At 44.3% G+C, this 27,708-nt stretch overlaps 1 protein-coding gene across 1 annotated transcript in view; it reads right to left on the bottom strand.

Moving 5' to 3' along the window:
- The window catches only part of robo3 (roundabout, axon guidance receptor, homolog 3), a gene marked incomplete at its 5' end in the record, with an annotated part of 291,513 nt that overhangs the window by 53,177 nt on the left and 210,628 nt on the right, over positions 1-27,708 (bottom strand). The window contains 5 exons of the mRNA XM_083638663.1: positions 9,379-9,390; positions 12,717-12,844; positions 17,486-17,624; positions 18,947-19,067; positions 21,419-21,576. Of these exons, the coding sequence (XP_083494789.1) occupies positions 9,379-9,390; positions 12,717-12,844; positions 17,486-17,624; positions 18,947-19,067; positions 21,419-21,576 (558 nt within the window). The remainder of the gene's footprint in view (positions 1-9,378; positions 9,391-12,716; positions 12,845-17,485; positions 17,625-18,946; positions 19,068-21,418; positions 21,577-27,708) is intronic.

The following is a 27,708-nucleotide window of genomic DNA, read 5'->3' as shown; positions in this document are numbered from 1 at the left end:
AACTAAAAACCTTCTAAGCAAGTTAGTCCTCAGGGACCCGAGTCTCTCCATTCGTATAACAGAGGTCATGTCCGCCAACCACAGATGAAACGAGGGAGGAGAGGGGGACTTCCATTCCTGCAGAATGAGTTTTTTGGCAACAGTTGTCCCCTGTGTCAGAGACTGTTGCACAGCCGCAGGCAAGTCCAGAGAAGACTCCGAGCAGCCGAAGATGGTGAGTTCTGCCTCCGGTTGAAGAGTTATTTTGTAGGCCTTAGAGTACCAGTCAAATATTTTGGCCCAGAATCCCGTCAGTGAAGGTCAGAGTGAATGTGTACATTTTGAAAAGGATTGTATTTATGTCTGCAATGCAGGAGAGACTTGATGGTCTCTGAAATTAGGTGGAAAAACATTTGCACAGTAAAAGAGTTGGAAAATATCGGCATATTGGATATCGGCAAAAAAATCCAATATCCAATATCCAATATCGTGCAAGGTCTCATCCTCCTCAATTGGAAGAGGTCGGTCGAGATGGCTTAGAGAGCTTGAACAAATCAAATTTACATTGAAGGGGAATGCAAATACATTTTAAAGAGTCTGGAGGCCTTGTCTACGACAACCTAACAAAAATAACAGACTTGGGAGACTTCATAAGCTAATCTTTCTAGGTTTGGAGCAGTACTGTAGCAGTCTCAAAATTATTTTATAAAGAGTGTAAACCCTTTTTTTTTTAATTTCTTTATTCCCTTCCTCATTTGTTTTTGTTTTCTCTCTAAATTAAGTCAGTATGTCTGATATACATTGGTTTGTGCTTGATGTTACTGTTTTGTCTGTCCTGTTAGGATGCTGGGGGGGGGGGGTTGATTTCATATGTGACTTGTAAAATGTAAAACTCCAATAAACAAAAGTAAAAAAAAAAAAAAATCCAATATCGTGCATCTCTATAGTGAGAATGTGCCATCAGTGACATTGAACGCATTAAGCAGTGACAGGGCGTGAGTGAGATGATAGCAGCAAATCACTGATGAGTCGTGCACACGCACACACACACACGCACGCACACACACACACACACACACACACACACACGCACGCACACACACACACACACACACACACACGCACGCACACACACACACACACGCACACACGCATGCCTGTTTTCAAAGTGTGCATAAGACCAATGCACATGTCTGCAGCTGTTTGCCAGTTCCAAACATTTACATCATTTCAGCTTGGTTTAGTTGAGCTGCTTAAGTTACTCTGGCCTACAGACAGAGCGTAATGTATTGGTGTTATTTTGACTGTCTGAACACATAAAGCTTAAAGGATTAACAATGGCTGCTGCTGTACAGTGAAGGCCACAAGTGGGAGAAGAAACCTTAAATAGAAGAATGAATTTGGATATTTGGACATACCGGTAGTTAATTAAGAGAAGCATAAAGCAAGATAAGTTTTCCTCTTACTGCACATAGTCAATTACCAGGCCTCAATGAACATAATAGATAATTGAGGGAAATGTAAGGCAAAAGCATTGATAATGTAATAAGCGTCATTGTAATGTAATAATTTAAGTGTAATAAAATGTCCTTATGAATGGGTGAACTAATTAATACAATCTTAAAATGTGTTCAGTCATTCAGTAACATTATCACAGCTGCTTTCTGGTTGCTGCTGAGTGAAATCAACCGCTAAAGTAACAGCACAGAGCTTTAACAGGCAGCATTCGTGAGCCAGAGACACAGTGTGGCTCATCATGGCTGTGTGTGTGTGTACGCTTAGTTAGAAAATACAAAGAACAAAAAGCAGTAAAGAAAGTGTATGCTTCTCCTGACACCTCAAAATTAGTACAGTATAGCATCTCCCTAAGCAACTCTTTGGCATTTTCGAAATTGGCTGCAAGGCGTGCTAACGTTAGCTTGTTAGCTATCATTCTACCTTTTTTGACATCACAACTATGCAACATAAATTAAATTCCTGGCCTGTTGGCATTTTGTACCTGTGAATAAAGTATTTTATTTTTTATTTATTTTATGGCTGTGCAGTTGTCTAACAACTTAAAACATAATGCGTCAGTGAAACTCAAGAGAAGTGATGATGGACTGATGATGGATAGCGGGATTAACATGGCTAGTGAAGGTGAAAACCCCTACCTGTTAGCCCCGCCCCACTCTGTTTCCATCTATCAGCGTGGAGCTACAAAGTGGATTCTCCGTAACCTTGATTCCTTTGACTTTGATTGATGAAGCATCCTATAGATGCTTATCAGTTACGCTAGGCCAGGCTAATCCATCTCATAAGTTGTGCTGTGGCCTATCAACAAGCCCAGAGCCCTGCAGGACAGGAGCCCAAATCCAGGTTTGTGGGTCACCTTTTTGATCTTGTGCAGCGGGCTAATCCCACTCCTTGAATAGAGATGGAGGGTAGGAGGGAAGGGGTTATAAGTAAATGGTTTGGCCCCCTCAGTTTCTCTCTGTTAGGCGTGCACACATGCACGCACGCATGGACGCACACACACACACACACACACACACACACACACACACACACAGACGCACGCACACACACACACACACACACACACACACACGTGCACACACACCTCTGTGATTGCTATTGATTCTGTAGCAAGTGACCGGGCCTCCCTCCACAGGGGTGTGTGAATGCATAATGATGCCCTCCACCGGCTCTAATTGATTTCTCATCTTCCCACCTGATCTCCTGCCTCCCTTTCATTTTCAGTCTCAATTAGCGTCCAGAGAGATGGAGAGAAGAAGGGCAGAGAGGAGGGAGGAGAGCCTTTGTACAGAGGAGAAAGGTGAGAAGAGATGGAGAAATGATAGATCTGAGTCACGAAGAGAAGGTTGAGTGAGGTTGAGTTTATACCTCAAAATGTACGGTACTTTGTAATTTATTGTATTGTTGTATTATTTGTGCTCTATTTTCCCCCCCAACCTGCCCTGGGACTGCAGATGGAAACTAGCAAATTGCTATAATTGCTGGTGCAAAGCCTCGTTTCTCTTTGAGATCAATGTTATCTTTTGCACACGGTCCCTGACAAATAAACTAAAAGAAGGGAGGGAGAGGGAGAGGGAGAGGGAGAGAGAGAGAGAGAGAGAGAGAGAGAGAGAGAGAGAAGAGATGGGTGAGAGTGATAGAGGAAGAATGGGAGAGAAGACAGACAGGACCATGACACGGTGTGTTAATGTGAATCACAGATGTTGCCTCTTTAACTCCGGCCTCATTTCCTTCCAATCCATCAAGCCGCCATGCAGGCTTCAAATGCAACGTAACTTTGCTGCAATTGATCAAGCTAAAGCAATTAGGCTTTGATCAAACGCTCGCTGGCTTTAGTTAGTTAGTTAGAGGAGGCCAATTCCTGCTTCTTATCAAACATAAACAGCTTGGTGAGTCAAGTCGAAAAAGAAGGGAGAGTGAAATTCCTACTAGCCTGGGCAAATTATGACTAGCCTAGGAGAGATAATCCAATGTGTAATATTTTGTAATATATAATCTTTTGTTTTTGTTGTGGGGGGGGGGGGGGGGGCATTTTTGCTTTGATTTGAATGGGACAGTGGATGGACAGGCAGGGGGGGGGGGGGAGAGGGGGGGTGACATGCGGCAAAGGACCACGGGTCGGATTCGAACCCAGGTCAGCCACACGAAGTGGTACGTGCTCTACCAGGTGAGCCACCGGGACGCCACTAATATTCAATTTTCACAAGGTAGATCTAGCTACATCTAAATTTAACTAGCTACATCTAAATTTAATAAGGCAAATCATGCTTTATAATAAAATCTATCTAAGAAAAAGTTTTTTTTCTTTTGTATTATTACACATTTTATTCAAGTGTCTCCAGCCCCAGACTCAGGAGGTTGTGCATCACACAGTGATGGAAGCGCTGTGATCCGACCTCTTTGAATGAGATAAGCAAGTAGCTCAGATGTGCATTGGCATCAGGCATAGCTGTGGCCAGACAAAATTCTTGAAAAAACAGAGGCCGGACAAACAGAGTCCACATTGCCAAATTTATATATATAGATAGATCGATAGATAGTCACCAGGAAGTCTGAAAAGTTGCTAAACCTAGCGGAGAAGTCGGCAGGTTGGCAACACAGAAACAGAATCCAGGCAGCTGACTGATGAACACTGACATTTCTCTAAAACCTTAACAAAAAGTCGGTGTCGATTGAGAGATTTCTGCCCAATCGCCATTGCCTTTTCTATATTATATTATATTTTCTTTTCTATTTATATATATATATATATATATATATAAAGAAAAATCACTCGCCTTGTGTGAGCGGCAGAGCTTAATTTCATGCCCCGCAGTCGCAAAATCTTGTGAACGATCCTGCCCTTTCCTATCCTAAAGAGCGCTTCCAGCATGGGCCCCTCCGCACAGCAGGGTGAGATCCACACGTCAACAGCCGGATAAATCACAGCTAAGGGGCCCTTGGCAGAGGTCGGCGGGGTCATGTCCCGGGATCTAACAGGCAGCCACCCGCTGACCCTAAAGGTCAAACCCCAAACACACGGTCAGTGTTTTGAATTGGAACCACGGGGCAGAAGATGGGCCGAAGCGGGTTCGACCGCCTTGTTTTTATTCCCCAGCTACCTAAAGGACGAGGTTCCTGTCAACGCTGACGCGAGGCCTGAAATATTTAGGAAATGTGATGTAACACCCACATTTGATAGAATGCAACTCCAGGCTTGTGCACATGGAGATAGGATGCAGGCACACACACACACACACACACACACACACACACACACACACACACACACACACACACACACACACACACACACACGCCCCTTCTGGAGAAGCTAAGCAGGCCATTTGAGGAAAAACCTGTCAACACCTGAACATGTTCCCAAAGCACCTGACATCATGTCATGACATTGACCTAAATCCAGTGGTAGTTAGATTATTATAGTCTATTAAAAATGCCGTTTTTGGTTGTCTGCACAGCCTCGTCTGGAGAATAACAATGTTTGATTTGAGGAGGCACGCCGACACATTGCCCGAGGCTGTCATAAATAATTAGCCATAATGGAGGCACTCTGCGCGACACTGAGCATTAGATTTAGGGCACAGGGAAACATTAGCATCCTCACATGGGATGAAAACGGGGTGATAAGATTATAACAGAACAGAAATATAAATATACAGAAGAAAATCATAAAGATCGGAAACCATCGGCAGCCATCAAAAGTGACGGCACATTCATTTCAGTATATCACCACGTCGTCGTCTACACAGCTCATGGCACATAAACTGATAACTGCAGGAGGCAAAGTAAAGTTTGGGAGCATCTAAATAAAGAATGAAAGAAACACTTGAGTTAGGAATTCAAAGGAGCCTGGAGTGTTTTTATTTTTATTTTATTACAGATATTGCCAGAGCTGGAGAACACACACACACAAGGCTAACATGCCACGATAAACTCAAAAATAGACGAAGGACTTGGAGGTTATATTTCCACAGCTTTTGCGATAAGATTTGAGAGGTGGTCTGGTCAGAGTGTGAAGTGAAGAACTCCCACTCTGAATGTTTCTGTGTGTGTGTGTGTGTGTGTGTGTGTGTGTGTGTGTGTGTGTGTGTGTGTGTGTGTGTGTGTGTGTGTGTGTGTGTGTGTGTGTGTGTATGTGTGTGTGTGTGTGTGTGTGTGTGTGTGTGTGTGTTTGATATAATGGCCAAGTGTTCTCCTACAGACAGAAAGGTAAGACAAATCCTCCCAAGTGAGAACATTTTCAGTATTTACCTCTTTAAAAGCCCAGACACACCAAGCCGATAATCGGCGGTCGGCAATGTCTGTACCGTCGGCGAGCGTGGCCCTAGTCTTTGTGGTGTGTCCCGCACCGTTGGCTCTAGTTGGCCTTGTCTGCGACTTTTTCGGCCGATTTGACATGATGAATCGCCATTGGGCCGTCGGTGAGAGAAATCACTCTGATTGGCTGGTCACTGGTCAGCTGGTTAATCGAAGCGGTGGTCGAGAAGAGAGGGCACACACAAAACGCTCTTCTCATTTTTCAACTTGATCTCATCTGATCATTCCAATACATTAATATTTTATGATGACGTGCCTATAGGAAAGCCCCTTGGCTTAGTGCAGTCTCTCCTTCTCCTTTCTCCACCTCTTTTCCTTTATTTATTTACCGTATATATATATATATATTTCAGTCAAATTTGCTTCTCGTCATCAATTCAGACGGCAGAAATTTGTCACGATATTGAAATATCGTCATATCATTACATTATTATTCCACTGGAAAAGGATAAACGATAATATTGAATTATCGTCCAGCCTGGTGTGTTTGTGTGTGCCTGCTCCATTTTGACCTTGCCCTACCACATACATGTACTGTGCTCCCACTAAGACAGATGAGAACAAGATTTGTTCACATCACAGAGGCAGACCACACACACGCACACACACACACAAGCTGACTTGCAACATTTTTCATTCGTTTTTATTTTTATTTCATTTTGACTTTTTGTTTTCAATTTCAGTTTAGTTTTAATTTAAAAAAATAAGTGGGTTTGCTAGTTTTAGTTTATTTTTTATTTTTTGAAAATGCTTTGTTTTACTTTAGTTTTTATCTGTCTCAGTGATAGTTTTATTCTCTTTTTGTATAATATGGGGTATTTGTCAGGAGCGAGATTCGAAAACATCAGAAAAAGTATTGCGTAATAAAAACTCAAAACATCATACCATTTAAATAATAAGACAGATGAACAACCATTCACAGAAGACAACTATAAAAAGTGTCTTGCCCAAGGACACTTTGACATGCAGACTGGAGGAGGCAAGAATCGAACCACCGACCTCTTTTATCTAAAGTGATTAGTGGACAACCGGCTCTACCTCCTGAGCTACAGCCGCCCCTGATTTTCTTCAGTCTAAAAGTTTCCAAGCCGGGCCGTTTAGCCGATAGAGCGACCCTGCAAGTGAGGTGGGTTTTTACGCGGTGGCTCTGCTCCGGCTGGCCATATAAATCTTGGTGGTGGTCCAACCCATGATTTTCCGACCCTGCTTCTTGTCCTCCTGAGTTGCCGCCCCTTTTCCAGCGTGAGTCAGTGAGATTCAGTGATTGCCACAGCCTGAAACTCGACTTTCTTAATGGTTAATTATTTTACATTGACAGAATATGCCGAGGAAAGAAAGCATCTCTCATGCACGAGTGCACCCCACAGCCCAGGCGCAGGCAGTGTCAAGTCAGCCAGAATGTAAGTAGGTCGTCCGCTTTAGCTCTTTCAAAAATAAAACCCTCGTTGTAACGTTAAACATTTTGAGTCATGCTTTACAGCCATTTTATGTAATCTTAACATCACGAGTACTTTGATAGAATATTTGCTGTTTCGTTTGTTGAAACACCTTTTCCTCCTTCAACGTGCATCAGTCAGGCTGTTTACTTGTTTAAATTACATTAGTTTGACATTTTTACCCGGAAGTTTCCATTTTGTTTTGGGTGGCCTGACACAGCGCCCTCGCCGTGAGAGAAGAAGGGAAAAGGGAGGGGGAAGAGACAGCCCGCAGCGGTGGAGAAACGCAGGTTGAGAGTGCGATATAAAAGTAAAAAATGCGATGCTGCTGCTGCTGCTACCCCCTGCTGCTTTCCTGGGTAACAAAAACACGTGTACTAGTGGGACTTTTGATGTAAAAAAGGTATTAGACTGAAGAAAATGCCACTAGTTTGTGGATATTAGTGGGATTTTTGGCCAGTCTAAAAGAGGTTTAAGTGTGAATTGACAAAAGAAGGGTTGAACATGAGTCAAGTAACCCTGGAACCCTGGTCCGACCCTGGTCATTGGTATGAAAGTGGTATAAGTCATCACAATTTAGATAGGACATGAGTCACAACCCAGAAGAGATGCATAACAATTGGCATAGCCTATCAGCATAACAAATAGCATACCGTTGATTTCAGCGATTTCAGCCTTGTTTTTTGGGTGGGAGGGGAGAGGGGATTTTAAGACTCAATACTAGATAGATGGACTGTTTTTTTTCAGCGGGGACCATTGAGTGGTGTGGCCTACTCACACATATTGTGAACTACTTGCAAATTCACCCGACAAAAAATAGCAAGAGAATCTGAACGGAGTAAGCCATGATCTTTTCCCTCTGCCTTACTCACTCTCAGCCTGTCTCTCCATCCTCCGCTGTACTCCACTGTGTCTAAGGGGGCTTAAAATATAGAAGTGCCCTTTGTCGATGTGTGTCACAGCTTATTTCATCTCTCTCTGTATTGTCCCACACCTATGCATTATGATAATTGAGCGAAGCAGGGTAGGAAATGTTACGACGATGCTCTTGTCGTCCTTCAAACACACCAACCATGGCCTTTTGAAAGTTAGAAATGTACTGTGTGTGAGTCACCGCATATGAACTTCTCTGTTATATCCTGGTTCGTTGGCTTACCTCAATTGTTCCCCTGAAACCTATCATTTATACTCCCTCTCCATCTCTCTTTATTCCAGTTTTTGTTGGTGTGACATTGGGAAAAAAGGAAACAGTCTGACAGTCTATTCCCCAGACACCTGTAAAAGATTGCTACTCCGTTCCTCAATTACACGTTTGCCTTCCAAGAATGCCAATGAAAAAGCTCATACACTGCAATACACTTATAAATACACTGCAATACACGTCGCTGAAGAAACACGGCAATATTTTCACTTTGCACGGTAAGGGGGCTATTTTGGTAGCTTTTGGTCTTTCTCTGGAGACAGAAAAAGGATCTAATGTTGTTCTTTCAATCGTAGCTTTTTCTTTGGATTTTGACACATAAGGTCAGTCGATGTGTGGAAAGATGATCTAACAGCAGAGTGACCTGGTGCTGGATGATGACAGCTGGAGAAAAAAAAGCTACTTTATGAGAGTGTAAGTGCTTTTTCTCCCTTGGTAGTAAATTCGATTGCCACAGCATCGCTGCTAAATCAGCAAATGATTGTGTGACTATTATGTTCTCTTGTAACTCGTTTTACAGCATGACTGCCATTTATTTGTTGTTGTTCCTCGGTGCGTGACAGTCGTAATACTTTACCTATCCAAGAGTGTGTGTCTACTAACTCAAAGATTATTGCCATTTAAAGAAGCTCTTCCTAGATGAGCTAAATCGCACTTGGGTTGGACTGGGTGGAAAATCAAAGGGCGTTTCCAGAGGTATTTAAATACTTATCGACGTTCCTCCCAATTTGCGCATAATGCCATTCAAGAGAAAAGCAGCGGTGTAAGTGGTGTGGGGGGTTATGCGTCCAACATGGCAACCCGGAAGTCTATATCATGATTGCTTGCAATCAGATCAGATCATTTGAAAGCTCTCTCTCTCTCCCTCTCTCTCAGACACACACACACACACACACACACAAAGATGAGATGAAATGGATTACTTACTGGATGGACCCGCTGGGATGGAGTGGTGCAGAAATGTGGAAAAGAAAAGAGGAAAAGAAAGATGAATGAGAATGAGATGACGAGGAAGAGACTTGATATGTCATGAATGCAATGAAAACAATGGCTCTTGATGATAATGGCCATATCAGATGAGATGTTAATACTGGAGCACTGCTGCCACCCCGGTCCATTCAAATGAAAACCTGTGTGAATTGAACGGGAATGGACTGAATTGAAATGGCCTGCTGCTTAAATACAGTGGAAGGAATAACTGAGTGTGTTTTTGGCAGTGCAATACAGTATGTGCATTGACACAACATGCATATGGTTATTGTATGTACATATACGGCTATTGCTCTTCAGCCTGTAAGACCCGCTCGCAGAATCAATTGTTACTGAACGAAACCCTAAATATTCCATTTTATCATCCAAAATGCAGCTTTCTTATCCAAGTGCCGCTCTTCAAGGGACTGACTTAATTCTAATGCAATTTCAATGCTTTTTGATCTTGGCTCTCTCTCAGAGGGACGGGGCTTGAAAGGAACTACAAAATGCACTTTTTTTTCTTTCTCTCCTTTATAGTATCAGTCAACAGTATATTACCAGTAACATAGCATGGCGTGAGTTTTAACTAGCCAAAATGTCTGTCTGACCATGTCTTTATGGAGACATGTATGTTCACATTATCTTATCAATATCATTACTTTTATCGCTTGGCATTTCCTTGATTTTAATTCTTTTTCTTTTTCTTTTACCATTGCTTTTATGTGTGTTGTTTTACTTTATTCTCTATCTTTTATCTGGTTTTATTAGATGGTTTTTTATTCGTTATTCTATGCACTGTAATTGCTTGTCTGTACAGCACTTTGTAACGGTTGTTTTGAAAGGTGCTATATAAATAAAGTTATTATTATTAGTATTATTATTAATATCTGGTACATTTTGGTGAGGAATATATTTTGTGTTAGAGAGAATTAAAAAATAAGTCACATCTTTGGCGGCTGGCTTGCAGGTCTGAATTTCCACTTCCACTTAGATATTGACGTCTTTGTCCTCTACTCCTGGCTGCAAGACACAGACCTAAGTAGCCTCGTTAGGAAATTAACTTGATGGTAAATCTTCCCCAAAAGCAATCAAATCTTATCCCACGAGACGGCATGCAGGCAGGTGAGACGTGAGCTTTTTTCCAAAGATGTCATGTAATGCTTTGTGCTGCAAAAATGCCCATCTGTACAAGTCACTTCCTCACATATACTATATTTAAGCAATATAGCATGAGAGCCAGTGTGTTGTGGCAAATATATCCCGCTGATCAGCTGTTATCCCACGAGGCCGCAGGCCAAGTGGGATAACTGCTGAGCAGCGGGATATATGCCACAACACACGCTGCTCGAGTGCTATATTGCTTTTATAAAACGGTTTCCAAGTATGATAATATAATAATAATAATAATACTGTAGCGACCCAGAGTTGACATGTCTGTGGGGATTATGACGTTACGTGAAGGCAGCATACGAGACGGGGTTAGTGGCACTTCCTGGCTCGTGGGGAGGGGGAGTCTGAAGATACGAGGAAGCCGACTGGACGTGTGTGTAGCTAGGAGCTGTGTGTGTATAGCTAGGAGCTATGAGTGGAAGCCCTGAATAAAGCCTGTACCGAAGTATTGCCTCTTCTCCTCCTCACTTAACGGTCCCGGGAGCGGGCTGTTACAATACTATAAGTCCGACTGGCATGTCATTCTGATAGAGTCAGTTGAAACACTACTGTAAGGCGGGACTGCAAGAACGTGCGGGTGATTTGATTGGATCGTTCTGGAGACTGAAGTTGACATTGGCCAATCCTGGCGCTTGCTGAGAAGCTGAGAGCTTTCTGGAAAGCCCGACACGCAGCTCGAGCGCAGCGCTGCATTCTCAGCGCTTGCTGAGAAGCTGAGAGCCGACACCAACTAACGTTACGGGGTTAAATGCGGGGTTAAATGCGGGGTTAACAGCCTTTTTTTTGCAAAGAAGACATTAGCCCGCGTCTATTCTTGTACAAAACATAATTTTCTGCAAAGTATTAGTAAAGTTATAAGCGAAGATCGATTCACAAGGATCTGACAGCTGTCTCCGCCATTTTTTTTGTACATTGTCATTTGAGGTAACCAAAGCCTTTTAGTAGAGAGTTGCCATGGCAACCAATAACCCATGGCCATGGGTTATTGGAGTGGGTTACGGGATTTATACAATGGCTGTGAACCAATCAGATTGCTTGATTTGAGAGAGCCGTTTTATAAACAGTATATATATACTGTATATATATATATATATATATATATCTGTATATATACAGAATCTAGTGTTCAAATCATGAAAACAAGTGGCACATTCTGCCAGTGGAGAGATAATCCCATTTTCCACTGCATTTCAGGATATTTCTATATCTTGAAACAAGGCAGAATAAAGCTCAACAAAATGACCCCCACCCACCCCCACCCACCCCCACCCACACACACACACACACACACACACACACACACACACACACACACACACACACACACACACACACCTGTACACTTCCACACACACACTTCCACACTTCCAATTCAAAACGCAAATCACTTTTTCGCACAAAACCATGACAAACAAATTCTCATTTTTAAATCAAGGTGTGTTTTTTTCTGCAGTGTAGGTTAGTTGAAAATCAACGTGGCATTCTGAAGAGGGAAGTGTGTCCGCGTGCGAGCCGTGCGTAATGGGCATACCAAGCGAGGATTTCCTGCACTGCGCCGGAGAATGCTGTCTGTGCTCAGGCATACGCCTGGCGTAGTGGGGTTGTTTGCGCTAAGACCAGCTATTTCCTGGCGTTAAAATTGAGAGCACCCCAGGCCCCTTTTTCTAACACATTGCGCTGGAACGCCTATTTTGGAACGGGCAACGCCCAAACCTCTCTTTGCGCTCGGCACATACCGACGGTATCTTCCCCACAGCGCTAAATGACACTTGCGCGAGACACATGATAGGCTAGAGGCCCACCGACATGCCTGGGCCACGCCTACACCTGTGTCATCCCAGCACAAAACTGGACGGACGGTGGAGGCAGACGATAGCTTAAGACGCTGGGAAGATACAGATAGCAATAAGAGGCGCGCAAACGCAGCGCAAACGATAGATAGGGCCCTAAGACTGTAGCAGTGTCAATAGAGCTGCCTGGAATTTTAACCAATTGGAAAGCAGAGGTAAATCTCTGATGCATGTGTGTTGTGTGTGTGTTTTGTGTGTGTGTGTGTGTGTGTGTGTGTGTGTGTGTGTGTGTGTGTGTGTATTGAGAGAGGGAGAGAGTGTCCCATGTCTTACCGTGAACTTGCAGAGTCCCGGAGGCCTCGGCTTTGCCCACGCTGTTCTCCGACACGCAGGTGTAGGTGCCCTCGTCCTCGGCCCTCACCTGGCTCAGACGCAGGCTGTTGTCACTGCGGATCTCAAATCTGGAAAGACATCAACAGCCGGGAATTAGCACTAAATACTATATATGACTGTACAACTCAGGATTGCATTTCAACCCTTTTTATTGAGTAACCCTCAAAAAACTCCCTTGAGTTGTCAAGTTAAACTCAAGGCTGTTTCACATTTTGGCAATATGGGGTTTTCACCTGACAGCGGCGATATATAGGTTTGATTAAATCTCATTGATTTTTGTCTCCATATTGAGAGATTTGCAAGAAAAGACAGCAAAACATTTTAAATGGCCAGCCAGCTGCAATGTTAAGCCTCTGAGCCCTTAACTAATAAAACAGGCCCTACTGTATGTGACCATGTGACCACGCACACTGGTGGAGGGAGAGTGAGTTGTCACTGCTTTAGGCAGTGGACATGAAATCCATTGGTGTCTCCCTCTGCAGATTTGAATCCTGCTGACAACAAGGGAACACTTTACCGAATTTCCCCTCAGGGATCATTAAAGTTTCATCCAATCAAATCCAGGGAGGGAGAGAGAGAGAGAGAGAGAGAGAGAGAGAGAGAGAGAGAGAGGGAGAGTACTGCCTCACAATTCTACCCTTCAATACTACACTCAGGCAGCTATCGTGGCTGTAATCAAGTAGCATGATGAAAACTCCTTGTTGTACAATAGGTACAGAAGCAGTCTGAGGGGCTGTTCACATTATAGCATTTTTCGACAACTGCCAGTGCCCCTTTTCTCATTAAAAGCAAAGGGAAGCGGCTGCAAGGTTCACAAAAGACACCGCTCCTGAAAAGCGCTGCAGCTGGCATTTTTTTTACCCCAGAGCGGAGCGCTTTCAAGGGTTGCCAAATGTTCAACTTTCCAAAAAAGAGCTGGGTGACGTGAACAGCTTTTCCAGCCGACCAGTCGCAATGACAGAGATGCTGGGCCGTTTCCCATAGCAACAACAACAAAGTGCCGGTGGAGAAATAGGACATTGTCATCATCAGTGAAATTACGTTTCTGTAACAGCGATCATGAAGGCAGTATGGATTATTATACCGGACATGTACATTATTGGAAATATCTGGTAAGCCATACTTGTTCTGCAACTTGTCTAGCAGCTGCTCAGCTAACATCAGGTGATGTTTTCATGATCTGCTTTTTACAGTATTTCTCATCAAAAAGCACCCCAGGCAAAGCTTTTCCATGTAAAAAAAACTATTATGTGAACAGCCCCTAATGGCACACACTTGTAGGGTTGCCAACATTCCATCGCAGCAATACGGGATGGTCGGACCAAACCCCCCGCCCAACTCGACAAAAACTAGTAATGTATTATGTAGTATAGCCTCATTTACATTTGCTTTCTTTCCCTCTCTCTCTAAACACACATTCAAATGTTTAACCATCACCACAAATAGACTACTTGCACTTGCACTTGCCTGACTGCTGCAGTCACAACAACAGTGATCAGGCACACCTGACATTAATCAGTTCATCCAATAGTGTAGGACAGGAAACCAAGATGCCCTACTCATTTCAGGAAGTAGTGGAGTTGTGCAAGTAGCCTATTGCCGATTGCTAAACTTCAAACAAGAAGATAAACGATTCAATATTCCAGATCATTTGAATTGCCAGATTGATCATTGATCAATAGCAGAATAAGGACCAGACAGAAAGACATCTTCAAAGTATAAGTTGTTTTACATCCTTTTCTCCCCCATGGCTGACTGAAAACTCCCTTGGACAGAGTGTGCAGAAGGCTCGTGACACTTCTCCACTCACAGGCTTAACCCACTTATGCCTTTCTTCCCACTGTTTACTATATGAACAAAGTCTTTTCTTTTTGGGAGGGCCGGGGCCCGCATCGCCGTCTCCAACTCCTCTTTCACGCTCACGTCCACCTGCACTCATTTTTCCACATGAGTATTGTGACACACGCTGCCAGAGAATATAGCCGCGCCCACCTGAGTGTCTCACACACACACACACACACGCACGCACGCACGCACGCACGCTCTGTGCGGCTGTGCCTGCCCTGTCATCAACTGAGCGGCTGCGGCACCCCCAGGGTCCTAGCGTCCTTCGCATTATCTCATACAGCACACAAACACACAGGCAAGCAGACAGACAGGTCACAATATATATGCATCTTCCCTTAAACTCAGGACAAGTGACATCCCGTACGGGACGCGCCTCTTTTGACACAAATACGGGACGTCCCGGCTAATACGGGACGGTTGGCAACCCTACACACTGGTAAGCTAAATAGCTGTTCTCCAAGTGTGTTTGTCAATATGTTGTTTAATATTTGCATTATTGGATGCTTCCTGCTCCATATTAGGCCATAGATTTATATTCTTTTACTACTCTGTGATACTTTGAATCCTTGGAAGTATAGCAGCGTTGGGCTCAACCCACAAAAAAGTGATGTAATACTCATTATGCGTTACTCATTTACATACAAGTGATAAAAGTAACAAACTTATATTACATCAAGTAAGATCATTACTTTACTTTCATCCCTTTTCTGTTAAACCCCCAGAACTGTCAACAGCATCCCCCTGTCTTGAAAAATAAAAAAAAATAAAAAAAATAAGTAACTACTCAGTTTCAACTCCTGTGATGATGATTAGGGAAACCAAACATTATTGATATCCAATCTTTTTCTCACACTTTCACTTGCTAAAATCAAAGTACCGTAAATTCCGGACTATAAGCCGCGGCTTTTTTCCCGTTTTTTGGCCCCTGCGGCTTATATAACGGTGCGTCTTATCTATGGATTTTTTCAGAAAAAAAAAAAAAAATACAAATAAAATCTCTCTTTTTTAGCACTCTTTCTAACTATAAATCCACTTCTGTTTTAATTTCCTCTCTTGCCCTCTTTTCACCACACCGCGGACACTGTGTGCACTGTAAAAATAAACAACGGTGGTGTTGTGTTATGTTGTTTTGTTGAAATGTTACGGTAATACGGTAAATGGGAGCTTCCTCAAACAGCCATCTCTTTCCCGACAATCCCCTCTGTGCGTGACCACTTACATATGGTAATTACGGTAAGCAAACGGCCACTCGGCCATCAACTCCCTCCCCCGACTACCAGGAGAAAATCACAAACTTCGGCGAATTCACACAAAGGAAGATCAAGGAATATTCCATCGAACCGGAGCAGATCATAAATATGGATGAAGTGCCTTTGACGTTCGACCTGCCACTCACTCGGACTGTTAACAAGAAGCGCCCTGGAGGATTCTTTCACCAAAAAAAAGCTTTGCTCGTTCTCGACAGCATGAGAACGAGCAGTAGAAGCAACACTCTCACTTACCATGGGGAAGGTACGCAGAAATTCACACGACGCAGCTTTCAAGTTGAAAGCAGTCAATCTCGCATTAAAAGAGGGAAACAGAGCAGCCGCGCGTAACCTGGGCATCGATGAGTCAATGGTGAGGCGTTGGACGGTGCAGCAGGAGGAACTGTCTCAGCACGGAATATTATAGGAGTGTGAAAACATCCACAATCACCAACGGGTTCCAAAACGCTGGACTGCTGCGGGATGAAGAGGATGACGCCGCCACAGCTGGCGCCGAGGGCCGTCAGAGGCTTCAGAGGCTGTTCGATGCCGACAGTGATGAAGAGGAGTTCGTTGGTTTTGAGTGACAATGAAGGAGAGAGGAGAGTGGTTGACGAAGCCACCCTGAACCTGTTCGTTTCCGACACTGAAGATGAGGACTTTGGTGGTTTCAGTACGCAGGAAGAAGAGGAAGACGAGGATTAGTGACTTGACTTCTCTGGTTACAGGTTTGCTGCACATATAGCCTATTGTTGTGTGATTTTGTCTGGGGATTAGTGACCTGACTTTTGTTTTGTTTTGTTGAAATGTTAATAAATGGGAGCTTCCCCAAACAGCCATCGCTTTCCCGACATTCCTCTCTGTGCACGAACCCTTTCATATGGTAATTAAACATCAAAACACCCGCGGCTTATAGACCGGTGCGGCTTATAGAAGAAAAAAATAGTCAATTTTGGTCCCGCGGCTTATAGACCGGTGCGTCTTATAGTCCGGAATTTACGGTAGTGGCAAATTCCTTTTACCATTTAACTAGCTTAGTGCTTAGTGTTAATGCTGACTCACTATGAGGAAAATGAATTGGGAGCTTGGGGCGGGAAGTCGTTTTTTGTATTTTGTATTTATTTGATTGCTAGCTGTAATATTACAGTACTGAAATTGTAATGAATTCAATACACTGCTTGTTACCGTTGTTAGACCTTGGCACTGATCGTAAGGCTTCAGTATTGTGATAGTGGGGTGGTGCTGAAGCAGAGGGTGCAGAGCATGGTGTGTGTCTTACCTGCCGCGGGGCAGCTCTCCCTCCTCTCTCCTCTAATAGAGGGTGCAGAGCATGGTGTGTGTCTTACCTGCCGCGGGGCAGCTCTCCCTCCTCTCTCCTCTAATAGAGGGTGCAGAGCATGGTGTGTGTCTTACCTGCCGCGGGGCAGCTCTCCCTCCTCTCTCCTCTAATAGAGGGTGCAGAGCATGGTGTGTGTCTTACCTGCCGCGGGGCAGCTCTCCCTCCTCTCTCCTCTAATAGAGGGTGCAGAGCATGGTGTGTGTCTTACCTGCCGCGGGGCAGCTCTCCCTCCTCTCTCCTCTAATAGAGGGTGCAGAGCATGGTGTGTGTCTTACCTGCCGCGGGGCAGCTCTCCCTCCTCTCTCCGCCAGCGGACGGTGGGAGTCGGGTCTCCGTGGACCTCGCAGAAGAAGTCCACCGTATCATCTGCCAGCACCACCTGGTTCACCGGCTGTTTAGTGAACACCGGTCGCTCTGTGATCAGAGAGAGAGAGAGAGAGAGAGAAAGAGTGAGAGAGAGAAGAGAGAGAAACAGAGAGAGAGAGAGAGAGAGAAAGAGAGAGAGAGAGAAAGAGTGAGAGAGGAAGAGAGAGAAACAGAGAGAGAGAGAGGGAGAGGGAGAGAGAGAGAAAGAGGGAGAGAGAGAAACAGAGAGAGAGAGAGGGAGAGAAGGAGAGAGAGAAAGAGGGAGAGAGAGAAACAGAGAGAGAGAGAGAGAGATAGAGAGAGAGATATTAGTGTCCCCTGTGATGCAACCTATTTCCAAATTGCAGTTTAACTTGTCACATTTCTAAGCACTTTGTAACACCTCTGCTATCAGCACTTTGAATCATGTGTCACATCCAGAAATCCATGGCCAAATTCCAACACATCTTTTTTTTTTATGTGAAATCTAAGATCAAAGAGTTGTTGTTGGAATCCCATCTTTAGCTTCTCAAATACTCATAATATGACATAAAAAACACATCATGTTTTATGCCACTAGCTTTTTCAGCGGGAAACCCTTTGACCAACTGCTGCTAAAAGACAGGAAAGTGCATTACAGAGTGTGAGTCCAGATTTGCCAATGTTGCATTATCGCTAAATTATAGAGAGATAGAGAAGAAGGGAAATGGAAGAAAGAAGGGAATGATGGCGAGGATAACAGAAGAAAAGTATGGGTTAGGGGAGGTGAACATGGTTTGGAAAATAGGATCTCCACTGCGTTGTGCGTTGCTCTCCATTTATGCTACAAAGTGTATAAATATGGGAGAACATATAGACATGACCCAGGGATGGAAACATTAGTCTAGCAGTGCAGTAACATTAGCCGGGGAGAGAAACTGCAGCCCAAAATACATAAAAGCAAATGCAGACCTAAAGAGACCGCGGAGAAAGACAGAAAGTAGAATAAACATGAGATTTGGGAAGGAGGATAGTTTAAAAACCATTACAAATGATAGATTTGTCATCAGTAACTAAATCCACAGGATTACGAAAACCTTATTTTGTGATTACTTTGCCTCCAACATTCATAGAATCGTTCCAATATATTCAAATTTATACATTTCATGCTGTAATTTGATTCTTTATTATAATTTCAATCAAGTAGGATATTATTTACATTTTCTGAAATATTTACGCATATAATCTCACAATCCTAATGCCTTCTGCCCCCAAACAAGTGTTCGTGTAACTCGACAATTACCACGTTTTCAAAAGGATTTGTAATTTGATGACTGTGAAATCAGATTAGTGTAATTCCCTATGTGCCGTTAATCCCCAAACACTATTCCAAAGATAAGAAAACAACTCACCAAACACCACTAGTTCAGCCGGGTCGCTGTCTTTCTCCCCCACCATGTTGGTACCCACACACACGTACATGCCAGCATCACTCTTCCTGGTGTTGGAAATCATCAGCTTCCCTCCGCGGATCTGCAGGAGGGAGAGAGGGACCAGAAGAAATGGATCAACAGGGAAGAGGAGGAGGAGAGGAGGAAAGGGAGAGATAGATGGGAAGAGGAGGAACGTGCGTTAGTCAGGACAGAAACCACTCTGTCTTTTCCTGACGGATGGCACCTCTGCTGTTTCATGTGCTGCTTGACTCTGAGTGTATAGCTCCAGACCAATCGCCGGTGTTCAAACATTTACCACTGCTCATTTTGTAACACGCAGCTGCTCTGATTCATCATTTGAGACTCTAGTGTGTGTGTGTTCCATGTTGTGTGCATGTACGGGTAATGTCATTACTAATTAGTTCTATGTGGCCCGAGAATTTCGAGCAGGTGGGGTTTATTGAGATGAACACCCTTTAAATAATTCATTTAAACGGCAATCAATGCAATTCCATCACAACAATGTTTTTCAATTATCGACGATGACAGCATTGAATTGATTCTTAATCAGGGGCTTCTTGTCAATAATCAAAACTCAATTGCCATTCCGTCAATTGCAATACTAATTATTGATCAGTCAGAAAATGAATGGAAGACCACCACCTGACAAATGAAGGAGAGAAAGTAGCTGTATGCACCATCACGCACAAACCTAATCTGTTGTAAATTACTTTAGCAAAGGCTGATTGATCATTTGACACACACATGCACGCACACACATGTGCACACACACACCCAACCACCCACTCACACACACACACAACCAAACCCACCCGCCCACCCAACCAACCACCCACCCCCACACACACACACACACACACATCCACCCACCCACCCACCCCCGCGCGCACACACACGCACACGCACACACACACACACACACACACACACACACACACACACACACACACAAGGACATCAAAATACTGCACCTCACTACAAAAACATCCATCTTAACAAGTCATTTAATCTAGAATTGAACATCACAATGTAATTATCCTTGAAGCAAGTGATGCAATCAGCAGTGGGAAGAGCTTCACTTGTTTCCAATATGAGCCTTTTATTAGAATCAAGTGTCATTCTATTGATACTGGACTGATTCATGTATTCTATTGATACTGGCCTGATTAATGTATTCTATTGATACTGGACTGATTCATGTATTCTATTGATACTGGACTGATTCATGTATTCTATTGATACTGGACTGATGCATGTATTCTAATAGAATCAAGTGTCATTCTATTGATACTGGACTGATTCATGTATTCATTCTATTGATACTGGACTGATTCATGTATTCATTCTATTGATACTGGACTGATTCATGTATTCTATTGATACTGGACTGATTCATGTATTCTAATAGAATCAAGTGTCATTCTATTGATACTGGACTGATTCATGTATTCATTCTATTGATACTGGACTGATTCATGTATTCATTCTATTGATACTGGACTGATTCATGTATTCATTCTATTGATACTGGACTGATTCATGTATTCATTCTATTGATACTGGACTGATTCATGTATTCTATTGATACTGGACTGATCCATGTATTCATTCTATTGATACTGGACTGATTCATGTATTCATTCTATTGATACTGGACTGATTCATGTATTCTATTGATACTGGACTGATTCATGTATTCATTCTATTGATACTGGACTGATTCATGTATTCTATTGATACTGGACTGATTCATGTATTCATTCTATTGATACTGGACTGATTCATGTATTCGGCCTTGTTTCAAGACACTGACTATGTTTACATGGACTGCAATACTCCCACCATTGAAAATATTTTGATTAAGGTGTTTACATAAGTTGCTTATAGAATATTCCATTCATATTGCTGTTTACATGCTATAGAGCAGAGTCTGATTAATGACTGAAGACGTGGATCCACATTACGTCTGTACATCCTACGTCAGTTTCCCTCCCTCCATTCTGTCATGTTTCTACCATCTTAGGGACAAAATGTCAGGATATTCTTTTTACCATCTTTTCTTCTGTAAGCTGGGCGGCCACACCCATACTGTATTCTTCTTATAACCATGACCAAACCCTAACCTTAACCTTCACCAATTTGTTTTACTTGCCTAACCATAACCGTAACAACCAACCTTTGGGAGGTTTTCATCTTGGTTTGGCCGCCCAGCAAATATATGACTTTTTGCCCTGGAAGTTAGATGTGTCGTCAAGCAGTTGGACTGCCATACCTGTCGCAAAATGCTGCAAAAACCATAAATGCTAGGACATAGTAGTGCGATTAAGGTGTTTGCATGTCTACAATGCGCTTCAATAATGCGACTAAGATTGGAATGTAAACGTAGTCACTGACATTTTGTCTACAGAAACTGCATATTAAGCAACTTACAGTGATCCTCTCATCTCGGTCATTGACTCGGAGGTTGTTTCTCTTCCAAGAGATGGTGGGCTCAGGATGGCCTCTGGGGGGGATACACTCCATGACAGCCGGCTCACCTGCTGCCACCACCACATCACTAGGCGTCTGACGGAAGTCATCTCTCAGAACTGCAGGAGAAAGTGAGGAGAAGAGAAAGACGGTAAGACAGAGACTAAACCCCTTTGCTGATGGCATTGTCCTTTATCTGACTATGCATAGAATCCAAGACCTGATACACACGGTTATGCATCTTTGTAAGGGACAGTAGGAAGTTAGCAGGCCTACACTAATTATAAGAACTCACTGTACAGTTCTTATAATGAATGTAGACCTGCCTACTGGTGTTTAGTTTAGCCTTCAACATCAAACTAAGGCTGCAACTAACAATTATTTTCATTATTGATTAATCTGTTGATTATCTTCTCGACTAATTGGTTACATTTAAGAAGCTGGAACAAGAGGATTTCCCCCCGTAAAAATGTGTCGATTAATTCACTGAATTTAATTACAATTAAATGACCATAAAGGAGGGTTGCAGATACATTTTTTTGTCAAAAGACTAAAATCGACTAATGGTTGCAGCTCTACATCGCTCAGTGTTTGACTGAACTGAAGGACACAAAGCCTCACACGGCCATTTGAATGCTACGACTGTGACTTCAACACTGTGTGTGTGTGTGTGTGTGTGTGTGCGTGCGTGCGTGTGTGTGTGTGCGTGTGTGTGTGTGTGTGTGTGCGCACGTGTGTCCCTAAGGTCTACATCGACTCTGTGTCTTGTGTGTGGCATCACAGCTCTCATCAATAATGAAGGCTCTCCTATCTGACACACAGAAAGTAGATGAATTATTCAGTTCGGCCCACACACACACACACACGGCAAATGCACACGCATAAATCCACTTGGAAATGTGATCAAGAAAACAAGTCACCTTTCAAAAAAAAAAAAAAAAAAAAAAACTTCATAGTGGGAAGCCATTTTGAATTTGTAAACAACTCTTGTTCTTTTTTTGCTTTCTGCCACTGTATTCATAATGCATGAGAGATTTGTTTCCGGTCAGTCACCCCCCGGCTTTCCTTCACAAATCCATCTCTCTGCAGCCAACAGCTTGTGCTTGATACCTGAAGGCATGGCTTTCTGTCTCTCTAGCTCTGACTGTGACCTCTCACATTACAGGTGTGGACTGGCTGTTTGTAGTTGAGGATGATGCCTTGACATACACCAGTCTAGCCAGAGAGGCCAACACCATGCTGGCCTGCAGGCTCAGTCTGGCCTAAGCCACACCGGGGATATACAAAGGGGAGCTATAGCTAACCTAGACCAATGAGATGGATGAGTCTCTAACCTCCGGGCCTTCCTATCTGGCTCAAACGTCCTCCAGAGAGAGAGCACTGATCTGAAAAATAGACCCTCCCAAAATCCCCTTTTATATCACTATCTCTCCCGGGCATTTGCTCAGAAACTTTCCAAAAGTCTGAGTAGCATCTCTTTCAAAAGAGTTCCTGCGGGCGATCAACTTTCTACCCTCAAAGATCCCACAGAGTTCACTTTGTTCACTTCTGAGCGCATGTGAGACTTGGACATCAAGGAGTTAGTGGATGATTAATTGATGGTGGAGAATAGGCTGCTTGATTTGCATACATGATGGTGCTTAATTCCTTTGACGATATCAATAAGTAAAACCAATATATTGACATTCTCCTCATGTCCACAATCGCCTTTCCTCAGTGTGCAAAGAACTGCAGGACTGTCGTGTCGAGGCTGTCATAAGCGCGGGTGGAGAGAAATCACAGTTATTCTTCCTCAAAAACTGCAAGTCATGTCAAAAACTGCCGTCCAAATTTACACCGACGGCCTTTGAGCGTAGCTGCTAAAAAAGCTAAAAAAAAAGCTGTCAAGTCGCCTATTTCCCCTCCTCGATCGTTGTCAAAGCACAAACTTAATTAAAATGCACTGTTTCAAATATTGGCAGACAAATGTTCTTGCTTGGATCTGCGTGGACTTCATAATGGCACCATATAGGAGGATATAGCATAGCAACAACACTTTACCTGCACACCACTCACCAGAAATTACTCTTCTGCTGATTCAACAAAACAAATATTTCTCGATCTCCACTTTCAAGTGAAATTGTATTAGAAAATAACTAGGAAATGCCCCCCCCCCCTTCAGTGGCATAAACAAGTGTGTTATGTTCACACAGGATGCTTTTCAAAGGTGTGTTGGAAATACACATACTGGATACTCGCTCCCCCTGGAGGAGCAGAGGAATGTTTGAAGGAAGACATGTTTGTTGTGGGGGTGGAACACAGGATGACATATCATTATAGAAAGTGTTTGATGGGTCTGTCTTTGAGCTTCCATGTTGAGCTGGATGTGACTCTCCTGTCAACATGACAGCAGTGTACATGTATATACTCATGTATACTAGTAACTTGTGTGTGTCATTGCTCATCAGTGAATGTCTCCTTTGGGCATTTTTGACATTTTGCTGATAACGATAGCTGCCTGTGTGTGTGTGTGGTCAGCCACGGTGGTGGGATTGTTTGAGTGGTGGTGCACCTGTGAACGTGCACACATGTATGTGTTGTGTGTGTGTGTGTGTGTGTGTGTGTGTGTGTGTGTGTGTGTGTGTGTGTGTGTGGGTGTGTGTGTGTTTGTGTGTGTGTGTGTGTGTGTGTGTGTGTGTGTGTGTGTGTGTGTGTGTGTGTGTGTGTGTGTGCATGTCTGTCTCATGAACGCCAGTTCACAGTAACTGAAAAACAGCGCCAATGTCGCTGTAATGTCACAGGCCAGCAGGGGAGGGTCACTGCCTCATCTGATTAATGGCACGCCTCTGCTAATGACAAGCCAACAAAGCCCCGGGACATTACCATTATCATCTCCTCCATCCTTCCATCTATCCATCCATCCATCCATCCATCCATCTATCCATCCATCCATCCATCCATCCATCTATCCATCCATCCGAGCCCACTTACATTGGGACTTATGAGGAGGTGTTCTTTGTCTGGATTGTTATGTGGTAGTTTTGTGTGGAAACAATCACCCTATCACTGTATCTCAGTCAAGGCAGCGGTGTCAGGCTCGATGCAGCGAAGGCCCATCCCTCCAGCTGTCAAGATAGCGTGGCGTCCTCTTGGAGCACGGGTGTGTGTGTGTGTGTGTGTGTGTGTGTGTGTGTGTGTGTGTGTGTGCGTGTGTGTGAGTGTGTGTGTGTGTGTGTGTGCGTGTGGGTGTGTACGCCAGGTGATAAATCAGCTTGTTTTGTTTGGAATCAAGGTCACGCCAGACGGGTATATCGGTGTTTAAGGAGGGAATCAAAGATATTTAATTTCCTCATTAGGGAAGAAGGGACCCTGATAAAATACAAGGGGGAGCTTTATAGGTCGGCACACAAACCATGAAGCTGTTTATCTGTGTCTCTGTGGGGGAGCTGTGCATGCATACCGGATGAAGCGGCCGCTTTTGGCTGTGGTCAGACCCATATTCTAATGGCCAATTAGCTAGCCACGGAGCGTTTGCTAGCCACGGAGCGTTTGGGGCACTCCAAATCCCACTGGCTTTCCAACCCCGGAATGATATGCCAAACCACACCCCTGACCTTATCTCAACCTGGCCAAGACATTTCCCCAAACCACTATGCAGAGGGAAATAGAAAAGGCTGACTAAATGACTCAGGAGTGGGTCCAGTCACGCAGAGAGGAGGACAGCCCGGTGGTTCCCCCTCCTGCACCCTGGGTCTGAATTACCATGATGCCACGGATCATTCAATGACCTGTCACACACCAATCTGAGAGCGTGGCTCTGGGGGCACCTGATCTTTCCTATTCGGTCCCCCGAACTGGCCAGATTTGAGCGAAAGAGGGTCTGCAGAAGTTTATTAGGCACTGGCAATTACTCGCGAGGCCCCTGGGGGCCCATATTAAGTGGGTGCACTTTGACCCCTTCTTTAAACCCCTTCTACAAAGCCAGAGTAATCCCCACCGCTGGGCCCGAACACACACACACGCACGCACGCACGCACACACACACACACACACACACACACACACACACACACACACACACACACACACACACACACACACACACACACACAGAGAGCGTAACAGATAGGAGTACACACACTGTTGAGGATGCATAATAGAGGCATACTCACACCTCTTGTCATGATCTATTCTAATGCAATATATATGTAGCATCTGACATTTTGGAGCTACCTTGATGCAAAGTACCTTACAGTGCCACAAATGTACAGTACATATTTAGCACAAATGGAGCCACTAACGCTGGCCAAGTAATACACATGCTGAGATAAACACAACAGCAGCTAAGTCCTGACAAATATCTCATTGGACTTCTCCACGGCTTTTCCCTTTATTTGTTTCACACGTATATGTGTGTGTGTGTGTGTGTGTGTGTGTGTGTGTGTGTGTGTGTGTGTGTGTGTGTACATGGTAAATTTTCTTTTGCAATGATCCCTCAAATCAAACACTTGTGACAACAATATGTAATGGAGGCAGGATATTTTACAATTTAACAATGAACTGTATTGTCCAAAATTACATCAGTGTACTAAAACAGTAAGATTCACGGCAAATGTAAAAATGATCATCAATGGGTAAGCGTGGGGGAAATCCCCCACGGCCCTAAAATGAAAGCAATGTGTGCGCATTCCCCCACGCAGATCGACTGTATCTACAGGCCAATATCAGCCGGGGCTACAATAGAATATAAACAAACACCCTAGAAGCTACAGGACTGTAACCAGAGTGTGTTGTTGTATGAAAATCCTGGGGTATCAGGGCATCATCTTAGCTTTTGATTTGACATATTAAAACCTCGGGGGCAAGCTGCTTCACTTTTAATTAAATGGCTTTATCGCTGTCATTAAATGTCCCAAGGACTCTGTGTGTGTGTGTGTGTGTGTGTGTGTGTGTGTGTGTGACAGCACCCCCTCAAAAATAAATATTCAGATGGCAAAGAGAGAATGAATGATATTCCCTTGGATGGCAGGGGAGGTAGAGAGAGGAGGCCTCAGGTTGGAGCTGTGTTGTGGTAGAGAGAGGAGGCCTCAGGTTGGAGCTGTGTTGTGGGGGGAGAGAGGGGGCCTCAGGTTGGAGCTGTGTTGTGGGGGTAGAGAGAGGAGGCCTCAGGTTGGAGCTGTGTTGTGAGGGTAGAGAGAGGAGGCCTCAGGTTGGAGCTGTGTTGTGAGGGTAGAGAGAGGAGGCCTCAGGTTGGAGCTGTGTTGTGAGGGTAGAGAGAGGAGGCCTCAGGTTGGAGCTGTGTTGTGGGGGTAGAGAGAGGAGGCCTCAGGTTGGAGCTATGTTGTGGGTGGAGAGAGGAGGCCTCAGGTTGGAGCTGTGTTGTGGGGGTAGAGAGAGGAGGGGTAGAGAGAGGAGGCCTCAGGTTGGAGCTGTGTTGTGAGGGTAGAGAGAGGAGGCCTCAGGTTGGAGCTGTGTTGTGAGGGTAGAGAGAGGAGGCCTCACATTGGAGCTGTGTTGTGAGGGTAGAGAGAGGAGGCCTCAGGTTGGAGCTGTGTGGTGAGGGTAGAGAGAGGAGGCCTCAGGTTGGAGCTGTGTTGTGGGGGGAGAGAGAGGAGGCCTCAGGTTGGAGCTGTGTTGTGAGGGTAGAGAGAGGAGGCCTCAGGTTGGAGCTGTGTTGTGGGGGGAGAGAGAGGAGGCCTCAGGTTGGAGCTGTGTTGTGAGGGTAGAGAGAGGAGGCCTCAGGTTGGAGCTGTGTTGTGGGGGTAGAGAGAGGAGGCCTCAGGTTGGAGCTGTGTTGTGGGGGGAGAGAGAGGAGGCCTCAGGTTGGAGCTGTGTTGTGAGGGTAGAGAGAGGAGGCCTCAGGTTGGAGCTGTGTTGTGAGGGTAGAGAGAGGAGGCCTCAGGTTGGAGCTGTGTTGTGGGGGTAGAGAGAGGAGGCCTCAGGTTGGAGCTGTGTTGTGAGGGTAGAGAGAGGAGGCCTCAGGTTGGAGCTGTGTTGTGTGGGGGGTTGAGCTGGTCGTCTGTCAGTCTGTGGGCTTATGTCTCATCCTGACACAAGGCAATCTGTTCCAGCGTGAATCACGTGTGTGAGTACATACACTCCTACACACCCAGACTGCCTCTCCACCCACTACATACATTCTTCTTATCGCTTTATCAAGCCTGCTTAGATGTATGCACACCTTCTCCCCTTCTCTCTAGAGTCTGTTCCCCTATAGGCAATATCTATCCGGGCCCTCGGGCCCGACGGGGCCCCGCGTCAGGAGCCGCCTT

This window comes from Poromitra crassiceps (genome assembly GCF_964638095.1).
Source record: "Poromitra crassiceps genome assembly, chromosome: 1".
NCBI classification, from domain to species: domain Eukaryota; kingdom Metazoa; phylum Chordata; class Actinopteri; order Beryciformes; family Melamphaidae; genus Poromitra; species Poromitra crassiceps.
Note: the sequence above shows the minus strand (reverse complement) of the source record. Positions and strands in the feature narration are given on the sequence as shown.